This window comes from Platichthys flesus, chromosome 14 (genome assembly GCF_949316205.1).
Source record: "Platichthys flesus chromosome 14, fPlaFle2.1, whole genome shotgun sequence".
NCBI lineage: Eukaryota > Metazoa > Chordata > Actinopteri > Pleuronectiformes > Pleuronectidae > Platichthys > Platichthys flesus.
The window spans coordinates 20,005,812-20,026,377 of record NC_084958.1 but is presented as its reverse complement, the minus strand read 5'-3'; the positions used below and the strand labels follow the sequence as shown (position 1 = coordinate 20,026,377).

General features: G+C 43.2%; 1 protein-coding gene across 2 annotated transcripts in view; it reads left to right on the top strand.

Moving 5' to 3' along the window:
- Positions 1 to 20,566, top strand: part of LOC133968588 (rho GTPase-activating protein 29-like) — a 29,280-nt gene that overhangs the window by 972 nt on the left and 7,742 nt on the right. Inside the window, exons 2-9 of one of the 2 annotated variants that reach the window (XM_062404724.1) lie at positions 270 to 636; positions 13,805 to 13,948; positions 17,991 to 18,087; positions 18,375 to 18,447; positions 18,703 to 18,763; positions 19,367 to 19,516; positions 20,015 to 20,079; positions 20,176 to 20,286. In XM_062404724.1, the coding sequence (XP_062260708.1) occupies positions 348 to 636; positions 13,805 to 13,948; positions 17,991 to 18,087; positions 18,375 to 18,447; positions 18,703 to 18,763; positions 19,367 to 19,516; positions 20,015 to 20,079; positions 20,176 to 20,286 (990 nt within the window). In that variant the 5' untranslated portion in view covers positions 270 to 347. Of the gene's footprint in view, positions 1 to 269; positions 637 to 13,804; positions 13,949 to 16,971; positions 17,284 to 17,990; positions 18,088 to 18,374; positions 18,448 to 18,702; positions 18,764 to 19,366; positions 19,517 to 20,014; positions 20,080 to 20,175; positions 20,287 to 20,566 lie in introns of those variants that run through there. The other variant, XM_062404725.1, reaches the window with a different exon arrangement.

The following is a 20,566-nucleotide window of genomic DNA, read 5'->3' as shown; positions in this document are numbered from 1 at the left end:
AGAAGTTTAAAACCACAACCTGCACTCAGTTAAACCGTCAAGTCAGACCTTAAACACTACAAGATGTATTAATGGGACATTTATTATGATAATTATCCATATTGACTGATATTATCATTTCTATCTTGACATCATTTGGGCCATATCATCCAGCCCTGGGACACTGGTTCAAGAGTTCACCTGTCACACATATAAGAGGTCTTACATACTTTTGGACAGAGATACAATCACATGCATCCTCCTCACCCATCATTGTCTCTTTCTTCCAGCCGTCCAGGGATCAGTGCTGTCCTCCCCATAGTAGCGGGGGGAGGGGGGGGGGGGGGGCAGCTGCACTGGCTGCTGTGATGCTCCGGAAGAGCAGCAGCAGCAGTGGTGGCCTCGGGACAATGCAAGCCCAGGGTCGGCCACGACACCTCCCCAAGTCTCACACGGGGTCCCTGTCGTCCCGGTCCACCAAGACCTTGGACGCGGGCCGCAGCTCCAAGAGCCCCAACCCTCTGAGCAGCATGGGGCTGTCGTCTCGGCTGGTGGGGGCGCCGGGAGTGGACCCGGAGTACGTGATGCAGCTGGTGAACGATGTGCGAGGGTTCGCCGACGTGCTGCTCAGCCTCAAGGATGCTTTCCAGTGCAGAGGTGAGTTCAGGAGCAGCTGGAATGCGGGGGGGGGGGGGGGGGGGGGGGGGCTCATAGGGGTCCAGGACGTGAAACACAGGAAAACGCCTCACTGGCGGAAAGAAAATGAATCTATAGAAACTGGTAACACATACGGTTCTTCACATACATCTGTGTGAATTCTAAGGAAGTGCGGAAGTGCTCACTTTCCCCTTGCCTACTTCTACCTCAGTTTGCAAGCTAGAAGGAGTTTCAACAGACTTCAGATAGCGGTGAGACTCGTGTTGGATCAGTTGATCGTTGATGCCGCGTTATCCAAACCACGATAAGAGCATGAAAGTTTGACTTTTGTCCAGTTGAGTGAGTGCCTTTAAAATCGACAGTGTCAATCAGCTACGTTACCCTTTGGTCCGAAGAGGCTACTGTCAGTGGAGAACTTTCTATCTCTTTCTGCAATGCATTTTCTCCACGTGTGTTTGTCGACCATGTCTTCAGAAAGGATCCATTGTTCTTTGAACTGAGGAGCTGACACTAAAACCTGATATTTACCAATGAGGCAGATTGCTGAAATTCTCCACTGGCAAATTCCATTGTACATTGAGAATGAATGTTGATGAATGAATGTTGTTCGTGTGACTTGTCGCCGACAGGAATGACAAATACAAATGTCCAACCCTCCTCAAGGATTTTGAGATCGTGTTACAGTGAACATGGTTGTGTACTTGATGTTAGTGAAGCACATCAGCACTGTCAGTGTTCTGCTTTGATGCTTTCTGTGACTCACTTGCTCTGGATAAAATGTCCAGGAAGCCTCTGTGTGTTGTTTAGTTATGTTACTGATAACTAGAGCACCAGAGTTTGTGACAGACAACCTGTGGAGTGTCAGTTTATAGTGTGATAAGCGCCTCCCTGTGAACATGCAGGAGTGCTTGCGGTGCTGCTGGTGTGTTCAACAGCTACACTCAGCCACACACCGCTACACACAAGTGCACAAGTGGAGCCGACATCAGAGCTGACGCTGTGTCTCTCTTTGTTTTTCTCGATTGGTTTTTGATGGCCCGCGGTTGTTTGCAAGACATGAGGAAACACTTAACCCACAAAGTTGCACACCCGGTGTTGGACTGATGATAATCTTACTGTGTGTTGTTGTTTGTGTGCAGCCCCTGTTTCTTTCAGTACCAGTCAATCAGTCTTTTGCTGGCTGCGCTTTGACTTTATAAAATATCAGAGATGTTTCAATACCAACATCAGAGAGGCCTCAGACACTGCTTACAAACCAATGTGTATTTGAAATCACTCATCAAGAGTTCTCAGCTTCCCAATGCCCGAAGTCATTGCTTTGTCCAACTTAATGTACTTAATTAACTGATTAATCAATCAACCCTTAAGTATTGTTTATGTCATTTATAAAGGCAGGACCTTGTTTCATGTGAGCAGATCTCTGATTATGCTTTCACATTCCCGTTGTACACATATTTTCCTTGTGTGGGTAACTAGATAAGGCCAGTGTTCATCTGCTGAGGCTCCTACTGTAACTGCTGAGAGACTCTGTACCTACAGTGTGAAGCTCTGGCAGTGGGAGTGAGTTGTTTAGCCATTCCTCTGGCTGGAGGAGTGAGGCCTCTGTGAGTGAGCCCCGCGCTCTGTTGTTCTGAGCCATCACAAAAACATTTGGGATATTTTGCCTCCCCGAGTACAACTACTCCTATTCAGCAGGTGGGGATGAAATCATAGCATATATATGACCCCCCCCCCCCCCCCATGTCACTCAGTTATTGTCCGCTAGATTGATGGTTTGTTTTTGATGTTTGTTTTTACTCTTAGACACTGACGCAAGTGATCCAACTTTTTGAAGAGGCTGCTACTATGTGGTTTACTGTCCAGTCAAACATGAAAAATTAATTGGATATAACAATGATTCGGAACAAAGAGTGCTGGAAGACGTCTCTGGTTTAAGAACATTCATTTTGTCAGTAATTCTCCCAGTTTTAAATACACACCTTGATCTAGTCAACACCAAACAAACAAACGGAATGTTAAAATTGGATTTAGAGAGCGACAGTTTGGAGCTCTTGTGCATGTGTTTGTGTTTGTGTGTGTGTGTGTGTGTGTGTGTGTGTGTGTGTGTGTGTGTGTGTGTGTGTGTGTGTGTGTGTGTGTGTGTGTGTGTGTGTGTGTGTGTGTGTGTGTGTGTGTGTGTGTGTGTGTGTGTGTGTGTGTGTGTGTGTGTGTGTGTGTGTGTGTGTGTGTGTGTGTGTGTGTGTGTGTGTGTGTGTGTGTGTGTGTGTGTGTGTGTGTGTGTGTAAACTACTTAAGCAGTTTCCAGTTTCCCATCTACTTTTACACTGTGAGAATTGTTGGAGATTAGTCTGGCTCCCGTTTGCTGGCGTTCGAACAATCCAGTGGGTTGTCTCTCAAAGACAGCTGCCGATTCTCACCTAAAATTGTTTTTCTTTAGCAGACAGTTTTTTATATAGACAGGTTCATTTTCCAAAGCCACATTAAGTGATTGATTTATTTTTTACAGGGATTTTGTCGATCTCTGTACGTCTGTCTCCTCCCTGCTCTTTGTGTGTGTGTGTGTGAGTTAACAATCCAAAATGTGTGTGATGTGATTAATGACTTTTCTGTTTTTGTCTGGGAGGTCAGGGAGGTCACATGGTCTGGAAAAAGAACAGTCAGAGGTCTGCTTTCCACAGATTTAGCAGGCTATTTACATCTATAGTGCTTTATACGTGGTATTATTATATGATTGCACTTCCAATATTGAATTGTCATAATAGAAATTATTAAATGTTAAAGGTTATGTCTTTAACATAACCTTTAACATTTATACCTTGTGACTATACCAGAAGATACATACCTACATGCACTAAGTCTCGGCCTATAGTGTTTGATGTGTGATTTACAGTGTGTTTTGCTTGAAAAGACCCTTCAGGCCTCCATGAAGTTAAGTAAAGCTGCAGCAACAAGGCAGTGAGTGGGGAGGAGGTTATTACGCTACATGCCAACTCTGGTGTTGTTCTTTTCATATTTTGGAAAAGGTCTGACACTGGAGTACTGTGTGAAACCGACGTTATGCTTTTTTATCGCTGATAGGCGTGCTCCCCGCTGAGATCTGGCAGCAGGCTTGTATTCCTTGTGCCGAGAAGCAGGTTTGGTCTCAGTGAGTCACGTAGTTCCTCGTGCAGAGAAAACCCTGTGGAGGATTTAGCTTGGAAGATTCCTCTTTGTTCCTCTAGCGAGAACCCGCCAGTTTTTAGCTGGAGGCATCACATACAAGCATGTTTACTTGACGGACATCCTTTTAGCTGCAAAGTAGAACCAATGATTCACACCCTCAACTTGACACCATCCACTGGGCTCAGATTGTGGTGTAGATTTACACTTTCTCTCATATCTGGCCTCTTAGTCACACAATTGTTTCCCAGCAATTGTAAAGCTGTCGAGGAATTTAAGGCCGTGCAAGTTTTGACGGAGTAGGTGACCCCTGTCCTCATGTCGCTGTTACCCTGAGATGATCTTTGACCACTTCCATGTGGTGTCCCACTCATCGGGGCTCCAATTACCCCGATGTTACTAATACATTTATTTTACCTTATAACTTCGTTTATCTATAACATTTTGAAACAGCTGCTACTAAGTGCAAAAATAACAAGTTAAATAGGGCATATGATTTAAAGGAATACAAAGATAAACACCTAATAATTGTGTAAAAGCCATTCAATAAATAAGATTTAAAAACAGACAGGGAGGATATGACAAGGATTTTATAGTAATAATAGACGTGTAGTAATTTTACTGCTTTTCAGGGCAAACTCGAAAAAAAAAAAAGAAACGTGATAAATATGTCGTCTTATGTCCTTTTTCTAAAGTTCTCATTTCAGCGTGTGTAGCTGAAGACAGGCCGGTTAATGGTTTTAATCAGGATGAAAAATAGTCCTCTGCACACACAGCCGAGCCGCTGTCCCCCTCCCATCCCCCAACTCTCCTGCATACTCTGCATTCCTTTAGAACAAATGTTCACTTGTGGCTATAGTGCCTTCAATAGACTAATGGTAGGTGTGAGGCAGATTTGACTGCAGAGACTCTCCTTAAATAAATTAAGCTTAGATTTGTGGTCATAACTGCAGCTGAACTGATCATCTGCTCAAAGCTTGTCTTTCATTTACGAAAATGTAAAGCAAGGACACTTGTCCCTGAGGCAATCAAAGCGTGTGAGTTGTAGTCATTTGAAGTAAATATGAACTGTTACTTAGAGGAATTTGTTCTTTTGCTTATCAACTAAAGAGTCTTTACAAAATGTCACTGTTGCACAAGCTCTGTACTTCACCATTTCACAGCTTAGTTTTGCTTTTATTGTGGCGACCACAGAGGAATGAAAAAGCTGCAAATTTCACCTCAAAATATCAATTTTTTCCCCGCAATATGTTATAAATGTCATTGTTACAAGTATCTCAGTGGTTTGACCTCATTTTCAAGCCCCAAAAATGTTTAGGAATGTGTTTTGAGAAAATGTGCGTTGGTTATTAAGTTATGGATGGTGAGGAGTCTTACAGAGCTCATCAGGGTGAGGTTTAAACTTTAAATGGCTTCTGTCGCCAGGACATCAGGGCGCCAATTTAAACTGTACATCCTTGAAGTTTTCTTTACTCAGGACAGTCTGGTTTGCGTACCAGTAGCCGCAGGTGGAAAAGGAGAAGACAAGCTTTTACAGTTCCACTTCAGGGTAGAACAAACATCTCTGCACAGCTGAGCGTGAGCTGGAAAGGTTGTTTATTCAATGTATGGTGTGCATTGTGCAGTTTGTTTGAGCATAGATAAACTCGGGATCACGTTACCTCCCATTATGATACAGAAAACATTCTTGGTACACTGTTGTGCTGCCAGGAGGGACAGTTGAAGTCTGTGCACGAGGAGGAACATGACGGGTTGAGCTTTATTTCACTAGGAAAACTGTGGCTGCTTTCAACTGATGTGTCATCGCCACACTCTGATAAGATCTGGCTGTACTCCAGTTAAAATGCATTGTTCAAAGTTCTACAGCAACAGGCTCTAATATCAATTTGACACCAAAAGGCCACTGACCAGTATAGACTAGATTGTTGAGTAGAAAGATTCATTGTGGCCCATGAAGATCTTACAGTGTAACCTTTTTTAATCTCTTACCTTACTCAACAAGCTTTCCCTCCATGACATGTGTCGGTGCTATGTAAGAAAAATAGGTGTTCAACCAGGGTGTCGTGTTTCCATCGCTGCTGAACATAGCCCGGAGCCGTTAAATACCCGCCACTACTGACTTGAGTCAGCCCTGGGAATAAATTGCACCTCCTCCTCACTAACAACTAAGGCCAGATGTTAGGAGGCGTAAATGGGCTCTTCTGCTCCGTTCAATCGTGGCTGTGGTCAGAAGGGTCGACTCTTCCCTTTGACTGATATTTAGTAAAAATGTCCATTCACACATTCACTCACTGTGATAACAATTTTAAGAAAGTGGTTTTCCTCTCTGCTCAGCGCTCTTTACACTGCAGTTGGAATGAGAATTGGACATTTCAGTTGCTTTGAGTCAATTTAAAAAGCCTGGGATCTCTGTAAATTCCCAGTGTAATCAGAGGTAACGATTGACTGCTTCCTATCTTGTAGAACGAGGCAATCTTCTGTGTTTTAACCATTTCACAGTCCCAGTTTACTCGCCATTTAAAAGCCATCCCTACCCTGTACAAAATAAATCCGGCAGTTAGTGCCACAAATGTCTACCCTTCTCACACAAGTGCCCCTGTGCCAACTGAAGTGGCCACTTGTGGGTGGTGCCTTCAGTCGAGAGAAAAGCCCAATTCTAACACATAATGCTTTAATGGCCTGCTGCTCTTAGGAGAAAGAAAGGAGAGATTTGTTGGGCTGTAACTTTCCCCTGTGATGCTGAAGGATGTTTTTGTGCAAGCTTGTGGTCGGGGTGTGTTTCCTGGGGTGGGATTTATGGTTATGGGCTGTAGATGTTTGTGTAGGAGATTGGTCATGGCGAGGGGTGGATTGGCCGCTGGAGCTCCTGCTAGCACGGGGATGTCGCCCGCTGCCGATTGGTCCGACCTGCGGAAATTTACGACTCAGGCTGGCGCAGGAGGGAGCCGAGACTTGTGATGCTGCTCTGAGAGGTATTTTTTGTTGTTGTTAGTCATCTCTGATAAGAGACACAACAAAGACACAGTTAAACTTGGCGTAGCAAATTCTTGGAGCTGATTCACATGTCTGAAGGAGTTAGTCACCTCTCTTGCCCAATGAACTCACGCATGTTCCCATGCTGTTTCAGGTGACATCATTCATCCAGGTTGGTGGAGATTAATTCAGGAAACGTCGAACTAACAATGCGTTGAGGTGAAGTCACCCACAGATTCTTAAAGTTGTCAATTAGCCGATTTGATTTGATTAATTCGTCGATAGTGAGGTTTTGCTTTATCTTTTGTTAAATGCGAGTAAATTAAATATGATGGGACATAATAAATCATTTGAATGTCCTCTGGGGTCCTGGTAAAATGTGATCTGCCTATTTTCCTACATGAAGGTCATATTTTCAACCCCGTGCGCCTGTTTGTTTGTCATTGTTTGTTGGTTGGTCAGTGGTTTGTTTATTTTCGGCAGGATTACTGAAAAACTACTGAAGGGATTCCCACAAAATAGTTTGCACATGGAAATATAGAATTAATCAGACCAAAGGATTGGATCTAGGAACTTTTTAATCCCTTTCTTAATACTATGATGAATAAATCACAAATCATGGTTCTGCAATGGCTTTGCTGTACGGCTTGGTTGAATTTATAGGGACTGTTGGGTCTTGCTAGAACGCGCTTTATTTTGGAATCAAATTGATTAGTAGACAGTTTTCAGCCTTAATTGTACTTGTTAAATTTGGTAAAAATGAAACAAAATAGAAAGTAGATTTGTTTCTCAACTCTACGATTTTGGATTGTTTAATATAAAGTGGCTTTTATTTCTCATATTCTCATGTTGTGACATCCGATGGACTCTGTTGGTTCAACAATGCACTCTGGTTTTGCACCTGCTCTGAAGCCCCCCCCCCCCCCCAAAGCATGTAATGAAGTGTTGAGGAATTAGCCTGACCGCGAGGCGCAGACCCCACAGAGTGTGGTTCACTAATAGGCCGAGAGCGTGGAGCTGTTTATGGAGTGCCTGCTGTTTACTGTCTGTGTGATGTCTGGGGCCCCGCTCTGTCTCCAAACAAGGCCTGGGAAAGACAGTGAGGCACCCAGCAATGCAGCGTTTGTTTGGAACGAGGGGGAAATTAGTGTTTGCAGATGGAATCCGGACCAAACAATTGCACCTGTCGCAGGTCAGGTTGCAGGCGGCTGAGCAATGCAGGCATTTTGTTAGTATTTTATGTTTTCTGACCTTCTGGATTGTGATGAAGAGACTTGAGGATCATCTGCGCTCATCTTGTTCAGTCCGAGGTTTCTCTTGGGAAAGGAAAAAAAGTTTCTGTTTCCATCTGCAGCTTTTTTGAGGTGATGACTCTTTCTGGACAGGGAACAATGCGTCATCATCGTGGTATGACTCTGACAGACACGTCTAAAAGAAAATAATCTTCCTCCGCGGGTGTAAATCCACCACCACCACCCCCTCCTAGTAAAGAGGGGGAGGGGGAGGGATGCTGATGGGGAAATGTGGCCTCCTTGCCCCCTCCGTAAAGCCCTGCGGCTGTTTCCCAAGTAGCACTGTGTGACCAGAGCTGCTGAGGCTTGTTTCATGTCGAGCTGATCGCGTGTCCAGACAGGCCAGTTGATTGCCTGTTGTTATCAGTGGGGGGAGCCGAGGCTGTAACCTCTATCAGGCCACCTGAAGATTCGGATTAGAGTAGTCTCTCCCCGCGCCGGACACACAATGAGCTTTGTTAGAACACAATGGGACGCCCTCCCACACACACACAGAGTAAATTTAAAGGGTGACATTAATTTAAAAGGAAAATGTTTGAGCGACTGTATTGTGTTAAAGTTGAGTCACCACTTAAACCTGCAGTTTTTTGGCAAAGATTGATGGTATGTACAACATATACCCAGCATGCAGAGGAGCGGCTTATTCTGGATGAGTTTCTGTTGAAGTTTAAATCGGCCTTCTTCAAACTGGAATGAAATTGAGTGAAAATCGCACACGCACTGTGTGGAGAAGCATCCGGGATGAAGAAAGATGATGAAAATGCTCCATGTAGTGCCTCTCTAAAATAATCATTTCAACTTAAAAAAAGAAAAACACAAGCAAGATGATGAAACATCTCCCAATGCATCATGTGCACAAATAGCAAAAGGCCATGTATTTGACACATCACGCACCCAGGGGCCCCTCCCTCCCACCCGAGTTGTGTGTACGTTACTGCGGGGAAATATCCTCTTATGATAACATTAGTGCCACGCAGCCGAGCTTAGCCGACTTTTCTTTGACCAAAGCCCGGCTCAGACTGCAGGAGTTTCAGAATCCTAACCGATTTTGAAAACCGTTTGCATCACACACTTGAGGAGAAACCGTGCAGATTATCTGCTCTCTAATCTCGAACATGCACACACTACAAGACTTGAAAATAATGGCTCATCGCCCCCCACACACACACACGACAGGATATTATTAAGATTAGCGTGCCAGGGGGAGCAATCAGGGAGTAATGCACGTGATCTCATTCCACATGATCTCATGGGGAAGTAAATGTAAACACAACGCAGAGTGTGGTGCAAGCATTGAAAGAAACTGTAATTATTTTTAGTGGTAGCAAACAAAAGCAGAAGTCCGGATGACAAAATGAATTGGGAGATGTGGTCACCAAGGATTGACTGTTCCTCTGAAGTGAACATTTTTAACCGTCGCTTTTAATATCTGACAATAGCATGCATGCTAATGTTAGCCACAGGGTCTCTGCATGAGAAGCATTGAGGGAACACTGGTAAAACTTCAGCAGCAGAATATAACCAGGGCTAACTCCTAGCTTCTCATCTGCCAGAGTCTCTACAGGCCCATTTGGACACTTTCCTCATCCCCTACCTAAGCATGCAATTTCACAACCTATGAGAACCACTGAACATGAAAATAGCGGTGAAATAGTGCAGTGCACAAAGTCACGTTCATGTTTTAGTTCTATTTCTACTCTATTTTTTCAGCCAGAAAATCAATAGATAATTAGAATCTACGTCTAAATATTTATTTTATTTTAACTATTTGTAATTGTAAACGTTTTTCCTCAAAGGGAGGGAGGTCTTCAAATAAAAGAACCAGACACCAGCTCATCCCACCACAGTAAAGAAAGGCGATGCGGCCTTGAGCTGGGTTGGCACTGGCAGCGGGGGGGGGGGTCTTCCTTTAAACAATAAGGCCCGCCTCCCGGCCTCAACGCTGTTATCTCTACCAAAACAATAGCAGGGTCCCCACAATTGCCACCAATTTCCAGTGCGCCTTCTGATGCCATTGTTGTGACAAAACCACTCACCACTGATTTGAACCGGCTTTTTTCTCAGCTGTCTCACGCTGCACTGAGCACGGATCCTCTCACACTATTCACAGCACAACACTGGTGCCGATCAGTGTGAGCTGTCACACAGAGATTGACCTTGTTTTGATAACTCTATTCCCACTCTTGATTGTTCGATGGAATGTTTTTGTATTAAATTTTTTTTCAATCTGGGTTTTTCGGGTGAAGATTTAGCAGTGATCTGAGTAGCCTAATTTCCCACCGACTGTGCCCACATGCACACAAACAAACAGGAAAGTCATGAGCACAGTACAAAAAAGGATCATTTTAACCATCATGAATTTCTTTTTTAAATTAAATTAATAATGATTCAAAGTGTGTCGTTATGAGGCAAATGTAAAGAGCATAGTTTCTGCCCTGGACTGAAAAATTCCCACTTAATTATATATTCCTTTTATATGACAGCATCACAGTACATGATTAGTCCAAAGAAGGTTTAAATTAGTGCTACATACAAATACACACTATTTATTTTACAATGAATTGTTCATTTTACAAAACATGAATGCAAACTACCTTAATGAAACGTGAAAGTGCAATTTGGTAGAAACAAGTTATGGTTTATATAAAAACTACACCTTCGAGATATAGAAGTGATAAAATGCAAAACATTAAAAATCCTAAATATACTTTATTTATTTAACAGACTATGAAGATTTGTTGGAAAATGAATACAAGATTTTGACAACCCTTCAGCACTTGATGTTTAAATCATTGGTATAGTAAATGCACAAAGCCATGCTGTTCTTTTTGCGGACACGCTCTTGGTTTACTGAAGGTCACTGTCACTGTTTGTCATCCATTAAAATGGCTGGCTGCTGTTCGATTCTTTGTGCCTCTCCATCGCAGTGTTATAACTCTGCACAGTGGTGTGGCAGCTGCCAGTGGGTGACGGTGAACAATGGATACGGACTGTACCAGTCCATGACAAAATGTCCTTTTTGGCCTCGACCTCGGTCCAGCTGATTGGCTCAGGACATCCGTCTGTCTCTGTTGCCACGACATCATAGGCTTTTGTTTTTTCCCCTTTACAACTGGTATCTCCTCTGCTTCTCTGCAGAACAGCTCAGTCTTAATTAAATTCTTTTCTTTTCCAGAGGAAAGGGAAATGGGTGATCCTAACCTACATTACATCTGTGATTCCTTCAGTCATGCTCAGCTTCTGTCATGCAAAGTGCGGACTCTCCCGGCGTGTTCCTCATTAGGACGCAGCTCTCGTATGCTAAGAGCCAAAACCTCACCCTTAACTTTGATAAGAAAATCTTCAAACACCAGAGCTTACCAAAAATACCCCAATGACCACAACTGAGGAGGAGGGTTGAAAGGAAGGGGAGGGTGCCTAATGAAGGCCCATTGTCGGCGTCGGGAGGGAGGGGTGACTTCAAAGTGTGTGTTGCTGGGTCAGGGACTTTTCGCCTTGGGGCTGGGGAGCAGGTGAGCCCCTGATCTACAGGACTTTTACTAATCCTGACTGGGGGAATCTGGGGACGAGGATTAGTTAACTTTTGACCAGCTAGATCGACTTATGACTTCTCTGAGTGGTTACCCTGTGATTGTTGCCTAATGTCGTTCGTAAGCAGCTTCATAGATGGCCTCGGTTTATGTGTCAGTTGTGTATTTTTACTTTAGCCAAATCATTTAGAATGTGTGTGTGAATAATAGAGGAGCAACAAATACAACACACACACAAACACACCCACCGACAGGCCCTGAGTTTCCCTTCCTCTGTAATTCCAATGAATCCAGCCTCTCATCTCACTCTGCTGCCTGCTGGGATGGCATTTATGAAAAACAGATGGCGTTTTTCTCTCGTTTCCAGACGGTGCAACTGCTTCCTCGAGCAAACAGCGAGATAGACATGAACTCACCTATTGTCTTGTGGCAGCTTGCAGAGCCGCCGCTGATTAACACGCATTAGACCCTGACAAGGACCGGAGAGAATGTATCATGTCTCTATTTGCAATTTCTTTCTTGTCGGGTTTTATTTCTAGATTAAGAGCTCAAATCTCCGTTGAATACACAGCAACACTGTTTTCTAAAGCAGGACCTATAGAGGAAGTTTAAGGCTCTGATTAACAGTACGGAGGGTCAGGAACACCCTTGGTTAAATACAGCCATTCTCGGACATGAACTCCGGAAGATGTACATCAATTTTGAGTTGGCCTGTTACATATGAAGGAACACAGCAGGAAATCGTCCGAGTCAGACGCGTTCTCAACAACAGGAAAATGTCCAGAACATTCAGGTGATGGATGGCACCTGGACAAGGCAGCAGGAAGCAGGAAATTACATGTAAAATCCACTGTGTCAATCACATGGTCACAGCACATCAACACCGACGTCGGCCCTTATAACCAAAACCTCTGGAACCTCTCCAATCTGACGTCTTTGTTATCGTCTTCTACTGTGTGGCTGCTTTCTTGACACTTTACTAGCGAGCTGGCAGGAACAGTCCTGGAAATGTCAGGAGCAACTGATTTGTCTTTTCATGTACATTCTCTAGGGTTAGGGTTACGAACTATGAACTTCAGGAACATTTCTGAAGTTCATAGACTGACTTAAAGCCGCTTGCCTAAACACCGGCAAATGAGGGTACACTTCTGCTTTGCCTGGTTCTACAGGAAAGGCTCGCCTCTCAAAGCAGAACTTCTGATAGAATGTGATCTGGTCAAAAGGCTAATCGTTGACGTGCTACCTGAATGCATTTTGTACATTCTTTCCCTCTTAGAGTGTCATATTGTCAGAGCTCACTGGTAACAGAGAGCGAGCCATCATCTTTCTCAACTCCTCCTTCCACTCACCACGTCTGCTGCAGATAAAAGCTGTTGCACATTAGTCACCTCTGAAATGTTGTTTCTTCATCTTCAGCATGACTGTCTCTTCGTCGTTGACAAATTGCATCACACGGAAACGCAGACTCTGTATTTGAGCTGTAAATAGTCAAATAAGTAAGAATACATATGGCATTTAATAGTTTCTTAAGTCAATCAGGTATTCGTGACTTAGATTTTGATGAGCACAGCTTTTGTTGTGTCGATTTAAAAGCTGTGGCTTTTGTGTAAAGTCTGACATTCGTCTAACTCGAGGTCGACTCTGCCTCATGTGTAACCACACATCACAAAAAGCACGTAATCATTTCTCTCTTGTTTTCTTCTTCACCTGAACGGAAGTGTCTGCTGTGACTGAGACGCTCAAACACGTGTGTGAGTCGTGTCCGTTGTCACTCTCTGCCTGGAGGAAATGCAAAAGAAGTTGCATCACACTGGTTTCCTGCAACGGAGTTTGTCAGTCACTTTTAATCACCACTGTCTTTGTCCTCCACGTTCCGTCTGAAGGAACAACCGTCACAGCACACACTGTCCTTCTTCGCCCTGAGGGGAACTGTCTAGATCAGTCAAGAGATGACAACATAGTTTCATAGTTTGAAAATGACTATTTGCCAAGTAATACGTGCAGCAGTTACAAAAGGAATGCGAGGAATTCATTTTTACGCTGTGACTCAAAATACATTGTTTTACAGTGAGTTGGACAAATGACAGAAAATGCATGAGTGGAATCTATCCATCTCCGGCATTTGGATATAATGAAGCCTCTGTTGTTCATGTCCTGATACGTGACTTCACCTTTGTGACGTTGTCGTGCTATCTCGTTTTGTTTTCGGTCCAGAGAATCAAGAAGGTCTTCAGAAGCTGGTGCAGGAGCGTTTGACGGAGCTGCTACGTGTCCTCAAGGCTGTCATCGGCAAGCACCAGACCCTCAACTCGGTGGACATCCTGGGAGCGGCTGGCACGGTCATTGCCAAGGTCAAAGGTCAGTAATTACCCCCATGGCCCCCATGGGAACACACAGACATGCAGGTGAAAGCACACACACGCCTGTATGGTGATCAATGTTCTTGGCATGAAATCTCAGTGTGACATTACAGGATGAAACTTATGCCTCCAGGTCAGTCTTCGATTTATGCTCGGTGGGAGTTGACTATGAGATTTGTATTGTAATATCATCTCAGAGGATTTTATTCCTTACGCAGTTGATCCATTCCTCGTCCCACTGAACAAAAACAAACACAAAGACTCAACTCACCAGTTGATCGGCTTGAAACGTGATCCACCGCAATTCTCCACTTGACTTGCACACAAGAATCTCCACAGCGGAGACGACATGACTGTAATTTGCATTCCACATCGCAGCGACTGTGGAGGCCTCAAGGCTCGCTGCTCGTCAGCCAAGCACATCCTCGTTTCTTCATTCTTTTCTCTGTGTGGAGGGTCAAAGGTCGTCTGACACCTCAACCACCCTGGTTTTTCTTTAACCTATGTTTTTAAACCACGTTGACTTCAATACCAGTTCCTTAACGATGCCATTAAATGCAAACTTTATTAAAAAAATGACATTTCAGATTACGAGACAATCTATTTGCCACATTTAGGTTTAACTTAAATTTGTCGCTTTCAATTGTTTAGTTTTATCTTTGAGTAAATTGGCATTTTCTCCTGCTTACAAGTTTATGATATAATTAACAAACTATTTAGCACAACTTGAAGTAAGTTTCATTACATAATATCAATAAATAAAAACATGCAAAAGCCAGAGACAAACTAGGAGTTTACCATACAGCTGATGCACTTTGTTTTTCCCACCCACATATGACATTTTCATAACGATGCCTTAGTCGGCCATACGTCAGCATCGTTAGATCTCAGTACAAGCATACTCCATGCTTATTGACTCAGTGACACAGTAAGGAGATTTAGTCTCAAGGTATGGAATGACGTGGCGTGTTTTCATATACTGCAGTATCTCTGTACCTATGTGGCTGGTACCTTTTTGAAAATGTTCGAGTTGGGAACCTAGTCCTTCCTGTCTCTATACTGCCTTGTGACCTACTTTTCAGAATCTTTGAGGAACACACCTCAGCGATGTTTAACCAATTTGGTTCTGCTTTAGAAACATGTCAAATGCAAAAAGGAAACAAGAGATCCAAGTCAATATATGGAGGTGACAGTGTTATGTAACTGACAGGATGGGAAATTAAATTTCTATTTTTTATACACTTATTTATACATCTTTAAAGACATGAAGGCAGCACTTTCTAGGAAACTTTTAAACAGTTAAGATGGTCCTCCTAAACTTTCAAATTTACAAAGTATTAAAAAATACTTTTTGGTGGTAGAAGTGCTGATACATAATAACAGTTATATACATATTCACCATATATTTTTTTTTTCTTTTATCAATTAAAGGACATGCCGGTCAGATTTATTTTTTTTGTAATTCCAGTCAAAAGCAACTGAAAAATTCCCAGTTTGGGTTAAAGAGAACACTTGTTTCCACTCATTGCTTAATGTCAGCAAAGGTTGAAGATATCATTACTTTCAGAGGGGAGGATTATATTTGTATTGAGTATATTGCTTCCTAAAATTGGCTGGAAACCCCCCCACATGGACAGAAAGATGGTGCTACAGTACACTATGACAGGGCAGTGTGACATTGTTCATATCTGTAAGGTTAGCTCTGTCGTTTAATACTGCAGTAAATAAACTAGTTGCGTTCGTGTCCTGTTGACATAAACTTGGGAATTGGCTTTTCCACAAGGGGGTGCTTCACATCTCCATCCACCCTCTGTCTGGACTTGTCCCTAATGGCCAGTAACACAATAGTGATACAGCCGGAGAGCCAAAGGAGGAAAGGGGAGTGAGTCAGCGAGACGTCAGAGATGAAAACGCAAAAGTCTCAGATGATAACAGGTCTAGTGCTCCTCTCTTGTCTTCAGAGAGTGTCGTCCCCTGACTCGTGTTTCTCTCAAAGTATCCTCCTCCTCCTCCCCTCCCTCTCCAAACACAGAGCTGCCGAACCAGTTTCAAATGCCATTTGCATATAGGTGTCAATCCACTCGAGCTGCTCACCTGCTCTTGTTTTTAATATGACCCTGCAGACCAATTTTGAACAACCTGTAAAATGTCAGGAACGTGCTCAGCTCCACTCAACTGTATAATGAGCAGTGTTTTTTTCTCTCTAGATTATTGAACTGCGTTTCCTCCTCCTCCTCCTCCTCCTCTTCCTCCTCCGTTGTTTGTGTGTAATAATAATATGAACTTTGCAAAGCCTTTCCCTGGCCTGAAAACCAGACTCCAGCAAGGTTTCGTTCCTGCTCACGTTTTGAGCTAATGTTCATTTCCCTTCTTCTGTCTAACAAACTGCAGGACGCTGCAATAAAAGTGTCCACCTCCTCAACTTATTGAAATTCTTGCCCTGCTCTCTGTCCTCCTTTTGTCTGGAGGAGATGTTGGCAGCTGACAGAGTGTGTTTTGTTTACAGCAATCAATCTTGTATGTGCAGGCCAAAGACCCTTTCTTTGTCTGTACAGATAAACATATTGTTGTTGTTTATTTAATTGATCTAAAAAAAGACAGCTGCCCTGTGATCTTTTCTGCAAGTATTATGATTGTTTTTTTACATTTCCCCCAAAGAATAAACCAATTATATTCCAGTAAACTTTCACTCTGACACCAGAGGATTCACGTTAACCTATTATATTATAACCAATTATATTCCAGTAAACTCTCACTGTGTGTCACCAGAGGATTCACGTTAAATAACAAAATTAAAATAGTCAGACGTGCTTTAACTCACTCTAGGTATTTTTTTAGGGGTTAATTGTCCCAGTTACAGCTCAGCCGTGAGAAAACAATGGCCCCTGTACTTGAATGATGCAGCTTCCATATTTCAATAGTGACAAGGGGGGTGTGGGGGGGCAGAGCTCTGGAATCATTGTTATGAGATCCACAGGATGTCCTGAGGAAGAAGTCAGAGCAGAGTTGTACGCTAGCATTCAGGGCCAGGGAGCTGCACGGCAGGGAGGCTCGCACCGCTGCGTCTCCTCTCCCTCTGTCTCCCAGAAGAGACTCCCTGGAACATGGGGTTCACTCCCCGATCCAACGGGGCCATGACCTTTCTCTGCTTCTTCGCGAGTCGGGAATTTACAATCATCAAGCCGCCGTTGACATGGATTTGTTTGCTCACAAAAAACGAAAACTGCAAAAGCTAGGGAGCTGCTTCGAAAACCGGAACTGTTGGGAGTTATTCTTTTCTGTTATTCTGGCCCTGGTCACTCGAGAGAGACGCCAGGTGACCAATTTGAAAAGGTGAGTCTCGTCGCCGCTGTCCAAAACGTTACATGTCACAGAACTCAAGCTGTGTGAGTGTTTCCTGTTTCGGGGCAGACAGGAAGTAGTCGGATTTCACCGAGTGTGTCTTTGGTTTCTCTTACTGCTTTCTGCAAATGTCCTCTCGCTGAGTACAGTGTTTCCTGAGAACGAAAGCGCCGTGCGCATGTTTGCGGAGGTTTGTCGATCTGCAGTGGTTTCCCGTGGTATCTGAAGAGTCTGGACGTCCTGCTGCCAAAAGAGCTCAATGCGAATTATAAGTCATTGGAACCAGGGAGGGACAATTTGGGATTGTTTCTGAATAATCCTTAAATATACACTCATAAAGGTCCTCGAGGCTGCTCCAGAAGAAATCTTTAGATTTTGCCGTTGTATGAACCAAGTGGTTGCGTATGATCTGGAATCAGTATTAATTCAGCAAAATAAAAAGAGATCATACTATAGGACAAATTACAGCATCCAGTCTCCATTTAATACATTGGTGTTTGGTTCCGAATTTAAACTTAACCTTTTTCTTTTATTTTCATGTCATTTAATCTGCTGTAGCTGTGTTTACAATATCTGTGGATAACACTTAATACAGTTGTGTGAATAACATTGTTGAATGGTTGAGCATACTGTGCATAAACGGGTTTGCATTGTGGTTCTTTTTTAGCTAAGGTTTTGTGTTTTATTACTCTCCACAGGCATCAACTTCAAGGAAGTGAACCCAGAAAACAGTAAAGCTATATTTGGCGAGATACACACATCCATCGACACTTTGGCGTTCACATTTGGCAATGTGTGAGTACAACGCTTGTTTGCCTTTTCAACACCACTGGATTATGTTTTGTTTATTGCTATTTTGTGTAACTGGCAAGAAAAGTGTTGCAGATTCCAGCCAACAGATGTGAGCTTGTTTGTCTTTTCCAACTATATTATATATAAGTGTATATATCTATGATTGCAGTCATTTCCTTTCTGAATTTGACGCTTTGAATAACACCATAGCTCTCAAACTGATTGGCTTGCTCTGACCGTATGAAACTGTACTTGAAACACACATCTGCATCCCCACATCTGCCCCGCAGAGTTTCTGACTTCCTTATGGGAGATGTGGACAGCGGCTCAGGGTTGGGGATCCCCCAGACCAGGAGAACCAGGGTGAGACACCGTTTTTAAAGTCCCAGCTTTCAGTCCAGATTTTAGTTTTTTCTTCAAAGCTTTGTTTTGAAACATGACAGTTTTCAAAAGGGTGCACTAAAGCAGCAATTTCACCATGCCTCCATTTATAGAAAGCCTCAAAGACTTGCTTTCTGCTCTTAATTGGTGTGTTGAGAACCCAGTCGCGTCTGATGTCTGACTTTGATTGTATGTCTGCTTTTCTCTCCTTTTCATCTAAAATGGCCTTTTTCACAGTCTTTCGACAACCTCTCTGTGGATCCTGAGGGATACGTTTCAGAGAAAAACGACCTTGTGGGTAAGTGTCATTCACATTTTGTCGTGTGCCTCCGAGCACAGCGAGTGTGAAGCACACTCTCATTCTGAAATGGAATAGCTATTAACAGCTACTTAACAATTTGTTTAATGGTCGCGCTTCAGGCCCGAGCGGCCCAGAGTGTCAGTGTGTGAGTTGGCCGAGTGATTTAGGTTTTGGATTCTCGAATGCCTGAGGTAGACCCGCCCTAAACCTCCACTTCCACCCCTGTTATTTCTGCTGCTTTTTTTTTCATGCAAGCTGCTCGTTTTCTCCCTCTCAGGCCACATATCTCACATTCTTTGCCTGTTAGCCGTAGCTCCGTGTGGGATGGGCAACACATGGGATATGTGTTGAATCCGACGGTGGCCCGCTGGGAAAAGTGGTATCTCAGTTTAACCAATACAAATTAAATCACGCTGTTGGGACTATTTTTGAAAGATACCCAACGCTTTTACATCCTCCTACTTTGTCGACTCCATTCACCACCCACACACATCTGGTGACACTGAGACACATCAATCAAGTACTTGGCAATTTTGTTGATATCATGTGCTTCTAGTGGCTCCGTTTTTGATGTGTGTATCTCCTCTGCTGACTCCGCAGGCCCGGAGGTGCCACTGTCACGGGAGGAGGAAGTGGACTTGACTCTGCTGAAGAATGACAGCGGGGTGGAGTCTGCTCTGCTCTACTCCAAGGCCTGGTCAAAGTACATCAAAGACCTTCTGGCCTGGATGGACAAAAGAATGGCCATGGGTGAGACACTGAGACTATTGACTGGGCTGCGAACAGAGAGATACTGCATCGCATCATAGTTGAGTTCCTGCAGCGGCCGCAGGATCGGTTCTTGGCTTCCTATTAAAAAAGGACTGGAGCAATATGTTTTATTTTTTTTTAAATAGCTTTTTCTGCTCATCATATTTATTATATTCAGTCATATAATTTCTTTATTTACCATTAAAAGACACCTGGATCTTCATTCTCATTAATTGCAGATGAACTGTTATTGTCCTGTATATGCACATACTCAAAAATGCTAGAGTTTATGCCATTGTGTTTTAGCTGATCTTTTGTTTTGTAATAATATTTTTGCTAAAACCCTTTACATGTTTGCCTTGGGTGTCCATTTTAAGATTATGGTTTATCACGCTGTGTTGTACATAATGTAATGAACATAAAGAGCTCCTCTGTCACCTGACGTGCTTGTAGCCCAATAACACTTAATTTTCCCTTTTTGCATTTCTTCTCTTCTAGATATTGAATATGCTAAAAGTTTTGCCAAAATGGCCGAGTCTGCAAAGACACTGGCCAGTCAACAGGTAACAAAATAAAACTGTTTCCCCACCTCTTTCATTACAAAAGTTCTTTATGGCATAATGTGGAAATCAATTTCTTTTGTTTCATTCCTTCCCAAGGACTACATGCCATTCAGTGATATCTACGTTTCCACATTCAAGAAGGACATTGAAGACAACCAGCTGCTTATTCAAACTGCAATGGCTCTTCAAACAAATAAATTCATACAGGTAAGAGTGGGAAGAGGAAGTAAAGTGTAGCCTAGAGTCCAAACTTGAAGTTATCTTAGTTTTATTTCCTGTCTTTCTAACCAACATTTCTGACACAACCGAAGCCTGTAGTGACGTTAATGGTCAAGAAGGTTTGGACAGAGACATTTTGAACATGTTTGGGGTCAAATTCCCTGAAAGCATCTTGTCGGAAGTAGTATTTACAGAAAGGGAACTAATTAAGACACACACGCATTTCGTGCATAGTTGACATCCAAACAATTTCTTTTGAGAAAAGCCT